At 47.1% G+C, this 6000-nt stretch overlaps 1 protein-coding gene across 1 annotated transcript in view; it reads left to right on the top strand.

Annotated features, from left to right (window-relative positions):
* Nucleotides 1-4: 4 nt before the first annotated feature.
* The window catches only part of WWC3 (WWC family member 3), a gene marked incomplete at its 5' end in the record, with an annotated part of 109866 nt that continues 103870 nt past the window's right edge, over nucleotides 5-6000 (top strand). The window contains one exon of the mRNA XM_040467614.1: nucleotides 5-60. Within this exon, the coding sequence (XP_040323548.1) occupies nucleotides 5-60 (56 nt within the window). The remainder of the gene's footprint in view (nucleotides 61-6000) is intronic.

The following is a 6000-nucleotide window of genomic DNA, read 5'->3' as shown; positions in this document are numbered from 1 at the left end:
CCGCGTCTTCTACATCGACCACAACACGCGCCAGACGTCGTGGATCGACCCGCGCGACCGGTAAGGGCGGGGGTGCGGGCCGGGATCCGGGCGCTCCATCCCTTGGGTTCGGGGAGGGGATCGAGGACGCCGGGAGGCCTCCGGATCTGGACGAAGATCGCGCGTCCTCGGGGGTCCGGGCGTTGATTCGGGCCCTCCACGCCCCCACCCCGGGGCCTTGGACGAGGATCGAGGCGCCCCCTCTCCCGGCCTCGAGCCCCCGGAGTGCGGAGCCCCGGCCGCCTCCCGGCCCCCGCCGCGGGGCCGACACAGTGACTTGGTTCCCTCACGTCACCCGCTGACCGGCGCCTGGAAGCTGGGCGCCTGGAATTTCCTCTCCCGGGGCTGACGGATGGCCCTCTTTTCCTTTTTCCGCCGCGGCCTCGCCCATCCCTGCCGGGCCTCAGCGGCCCACCGCCCCCGGCCCCGCGGTGGCCAGATGAGCTGTCATCTTGGAGCCGAAACGTGCGCTCCAGCTTCGTGGTGTGGGTTCCTTGTCTGGCGGGCTCAGCGTACTTTCCATCCAGAAACTGGTGCCAGACGGGCCACTTCAGGGATTCCCAGTTCTTTTGCAGTTGGGAGAGCCCGCTCCCAAACTATGAGGGTTGCTCTTTAGCGCCTTAAAAATTGAGGTAAAATTCTGATGGAAAGAGCCTTGCCTACTGCAGGCAGAATGGAATATGATTAGACCCATATGCTTTTGGGGTAAACGAAAAACAAGAGCTGAATTTCAGGTTTCCTTTTTGTGCAAGATGTGAACAGGGCACCAAGTTGTCTTATTCATGTAAATAAATCCCATGGAGGAGAAAAAAAGGATTCTTCTGAAAGCGCTACCATATTGCATTTAATTAAGTTCACGTAATGACGCTTTTCCTTAACTTTCTGTTTGATTGCTGGTTTCAATGGCTCCGCTGCTTTTGGAGAGATGCAGTGTGTGCGTGTGCGTGCGTGTGCGTGTGTGTGGAATTGGGGATTCTGTTGAAACCGAGTATTTCTGGTGGTGACCTGATATCTTGCTGGGTGCCGGAAAGGCAATAGTGCTGGCTCCCCAGTGATTTCAAGACTTGAGAAGGTTCAGTTTGGTGACATTGGTCCTGCTTTCCCCTCACCTGCACAGGAAAGGCAGTGCTGCATGGCACTGGCATTTGAAAATAAACTTTGGAGGAGGGAAGCTGCTGCATTATTGTTTGAAGATCTCTGTGGGTTCAGATAGGGAAAAACAAAGCCAAAGGATCGTGCTTCCCTAACATTTTCCCTGAACACAGCAAACTTCTGGACTCAGAAACTTAGATCAATCTTGGCACAGTTTTATGGGTTAAAAAGATGCTTGGTTATTTTGAAAATCAGGTGAGATCATATAATAATTTTAACCAAAGGCTAGAGCCACAGCTGTTTGATCAAGCCTTGGATGGTTCTGGAATTGGTAGAACTGCTTGGAGTGTAACGCCCTTTTATGCTGTATGTCTGTTAAAAACCCAAACAACTGGAAAATGAACCAATTAAAAACACCGTTTGGCTTAGAAAAGGCTAAGGCTCATTTTATGAGGGTAATATAAAACAGTTGTGGTTACGTCGGAGTGGGGATTCAAGATGAAAAATATAAATGTGAAACTTTCCATTTTAATGGTATGACCCAGGGCATAGGTGAGCAGACCCAATGGAAGTCAGCTTGTAGAATCTTCCTTTCTGGGTGCTTCATACACATTTCGTATGTTCTTTTTTCCAGAAATCTGTTTGCGCGAACTGAATAACATTTTCCCCCTTTTCAGACATTGCTTATGTTATAGATTTTTTAGAAGTCCCCGTTTCTAATGCTTAAAAGTGTCGATTGAGTGAACAAAAGTGCATATTTTACATTTTTTGTAAAGTAAAAACATGTGTATACTTTTATGAGACATTGTTTTTATAGTGAGTGAAATTCAGCAGGGGACAGCTTGCACTTCAGCTCCCATAATACCTTGCCCGAAATATGTATGGAATGTTCAGCAAGCCACAAACATTTAAGTGGAGTCTACCGAAGGGTGTAAATGGGGTATGGTGTAATAGCCATTCTTTTTCCTCTTTCAAAACAGAGCCCTGCTGATTTTTATGGGTGACTGATTATCCTTTAAGGTTGTAATTGATTTTTATCATATGGAAAAAACGGTTTGTCAGAGCACATTTTCTCCATGTGCGTCTGACAGTTGAAACCCTTTTTGAGTTGTGTTTGAGTCACACAACTGGAAGACGCTGTTCAAGGACTTTCTCCAAACAGCTTCCAAATAGAGAACTGACAGAGTGGCAGATACACAAATAGGTTTTTAAAGAAAACGAGATTATGAAGGAATACGTGAATGTGGTAGGTTAGGCGAAAATTGTTGCTGACCTAAAACATGATTTCATATACGATTTAGTAAAAGCCGTAATAGCATAAAATATGCTGCTTTCAGCAAAACAACTGAGGACCGAGGGTTGTAAATAATCTCTTCTAGGGTTTTAGCGTAATTCCATTCACTGTTGTGTTTAACAACATTTGATATTGCCACGGCTCGGGGTGTGTTGGTGAATTACTGTAGGTATCGTTTCTTTTTGGAGTCACAACCAAGAGGTTGCAAGCCCAAGGAAACAGTCTTTACAGATGTGGCTACAGCTGTATAAAAAATTTCAGTATTTCCAAAATGCAGTTTTTTTAGTTTGATTTTGAATCCCCACCCCCACCCCCCACCGCCGCAGGTTTAAAAATCACCATCTCTGCAGATCAGTACTGTGTGTATAATGTTCATAGTTTCCTTTAACAAAGGATTTTATCCTTTAACAAAGGGTTTTGCATTAAAAAATATAAAGTGAATTCATCATTTCTATGGCTCGTAGCTCCCGTGGATGAGCCTTGTGTGGTTTACATTAGTTGCACATATGCATCCTACGTATATTGACTCAGAGTTCAATGACTGCTCTATAAAAACGTATTTGCTGTTGAGGCAGAAAATTTGGGAAGAACATTTTTGCCTCCTTTGAAAACCTTGAGTGCTTTTGACAGCTGTGTATATGTGTGCTTCCTGTGGGGTTGTGTCGATATCATCCTATAGGCGGACTGAGTGATCGAAACTTCACATTCTGTCTCTTGTAGCTCAGTTGAGATTGTGCAACACTGGAATACCAACTTTGGACAGCTTAAGAATGGTGCACCAGATCACACTTGAGGTTGAGCAGAATGTAAATAATCCCGACGATGGTGGAAGACCCAGACGATATCATGACATAAGCTTTTAGGGACCCATTTGTTCACGAGATGGGATTTGACCTGCTCCAACTGGAGACATTCTGTGGTATATTAAAATTCCTTTGAACAGGCTCTTGCTTTATGGAGAAAACAATCCATGGTTTGGGAATTTGCCCGGTTTGGAGCCCCATATGACAGAGCCAGGTGACATCATGACCCCCTTCTTAGAACTTTTATTCAGTATTCATTAATGGGCGGTTTACCATATTTACTCCACAGAATCTGTTTCTGGGTTATATAAACTTTCTGATAAATAAGCAATGATTTCTCCATTTTTCATTTTTTTTGAAGAATAGGTAATGTTTGTATGGACATGGGGGAGCATCTTGCTTTTAAGGCCATAAGGGGTGGGCTCCTGGAAGAATCAATAGTCATTTCTTGGTCTATTCTTGGCTTAGTATCTTTCTTTCTTTTTCTTTCCTTCCTTCCTTCCTTTTTCGTTGTTTTTTTTTTTTTTTTTTTTTTTTTTTTAAGAAAAGTGAATGGAAAAGTCATTTCTGAAAATAGATCCCGGATGTTTGGAACTCTCTAAGTTTCCTCTTCTCCCTTTTCACTCTGATTCTGAAAGTGGAAATGATGTTTCACCTTCTGTAGTAGGTTCTGCTTCAGGAGCCCATGGGTCAAGTGAGGTGTTAAAAGTCACCCGGCAAGCCTGGTGAGTTTCTTCTAGTCCAGGTCCCTTTGCTACTGCTGGTTGCCTTTCCGACACGTTCAGCAAAATTAAGCAGAGTTAAATGCTACTGAATTCAGTTATTCCCATTTAAATCCAGTAAAATGTAGAAGTATTTACAGAGATTCTTGGGAAGGTGGATGGGGAGACCCGGGTTTTCTGGGGGCTGGGAGACAGACATATACAATGAAGACAGTGGTCACCAAGAACCATTGTCAGGTGGTGATGGCTTCTGAGAAAAGGACGGAGGGCTCATTTGAGCCTGCGGGGTCTTTACCTTCTTCCATTGATTTCCTAGGTTGAGGGTTTCTTGTGTGCTCTCTTGGAGCTGGGGAAGAAAAGGAGGCATGTGAGGACAGTGCTGGAGACAGGAAGTGCTGCGTGTTCAGGATAAATGAGGTCAATTTGACTGACCCAGAGTCTTTGTGTAAGGGGGGTGAGCCTTGGGTAACAGCACGCAGAGCTTGGAACCCTCAACTTTGGGCTTGGAGGAGCGAGGACGGTCTTGTGCAGGCTCTCATTTCGCACTGGAAGGCCACAGCTATGGGGATGTCCTGCCGGCAGATGGGCGGACGGGAAGTTGAGCTGGGTCTTCTGGCCCTGAACCAGTGCTCTTTCTGGTATGCCACTCAGCTGCCCAAACCCCACCCACTCTTAAGCATCCTACCTCTGTGTTCGTTCATTCGTTCGTTCATTTGATAACTGTTGCACAGCCTCTCCGTCTCGGGTGTTCTTCCAGGGTTTGAGACTCTAGTGGCGAGCACTAGCAGACGGGTCCCTGCCTCCGTGGGGCTTACACACCTCACCGTGCTGTTCCTGCCTCTTGGTTGTTCCCCACTGAGATCCCTCAGGTCTGTGATGGTGGTCAACAGAGATGGAGTGCTGACCGTGTGCCAAGCGCTCTAGGTGTTCGTCTGGATGCTTTCACTGAAAGCCCACAGTGGCCGCATGGAGTGTGGGTGGGCAGGTGATGAAACAGGACGGGGAGGTTGACTTAGTAACCTCACTGCCCACAGCCAGAGAGGGGCAGCGTCTGTCTGACTCCAGAGTTGAGCCCACGTCTACTACCTGGACGTGACCCTCCCTTGGCCAGGTAACTGTGCCCCTTGCTCTGTGTTATACCCACCAGTTATTTTTATCTTGCATTCATTGTTGTTTGATATTTTGCCCCCTCCCCCCCACCCCGTGGTAGGTAGAATAATGACTCCCCCAAAGATGTTACAATGACATCTGTAGGTAGGATTAAGTTAAGAATCTCGAGATGAGGTGATTGTTCCCGATTATCCGGGTGGGCCCCATGTAGTCATGGACCTTATAAGAAAGAGGGAAGCAAGAGGGTCGTTTCCCATTGAGAATGGAAGCATCTGGTCAGCTTGGTGTCTTTGATGATAACGGTGATTGCTGGTGCTTGTAGAATGCTTAGGGGGTACTGTGCTAGTATGCTCGTTACATCCATTTTCTCCCTAGCTCCTCCCAGCAGTTAGGAGTCCCGGTTCCTTTTAGAATAGTGTGGAGTCTCACCTTAGTCATCTGATGCGCTGGCCAAATGTGGGGTGGTGGGTAGGGTGAATTTCCAAGAGAAGAGGCCAGTTGGAAACTCTTGGGAGGTCTTCATGGATGGTGAGGGCCTGATTGAGAGAGATTGGGAGCAGTGGGGCTAGAAAAGGCAGGGATTCTACGAGAGAAACTGAGATGAAAACAAGGGCACAGTATTTAGCTAATACTTGAATCAAGGCAGGTGGAATCGGGAGCTCTTGACAGACATGGTGAGGGCATCTTGAAAGGCTGTTCGTGGAGCTGCGGCATCTCCAGTGTTTTCTATCTGGTGGGCCCTCTTTTTATTTCTTTAAAGGGGCTAAGGAGAAAGGGAGTCGGCTAGGCTGGTCCTTAGGCAGAAAGCCCTGCACTTGGGTGGGTGAGTCATCGAGCCAGGCGGGAGATCTTCTGGTGGGTCTTAAGCGCCAGCCGCGGCACCACCAGGAGATCGAGCACTGCCAAGGTGGGCACGGCATTGCCATGGCGTGGGAAGCTC

Source organism: Herpailurus yagouaroundi, unplaced genomic scaffold (genome assembly GCF_014898765.1).
Source record: "Herpailurus yagouaroundi ecotype Mexico unplaced genomic scaffold, PumYag 67525, whole genome shotgun sequence".
NCBI lineage: Eukaryota > Metazoa > Chordata > Mammalia > Carnivora > Felidae > Herpailurus > Herpailurus yagouaroundi.
This window is presented reverse-complemented; position numbering and strand designations above follow the sequence as displayed.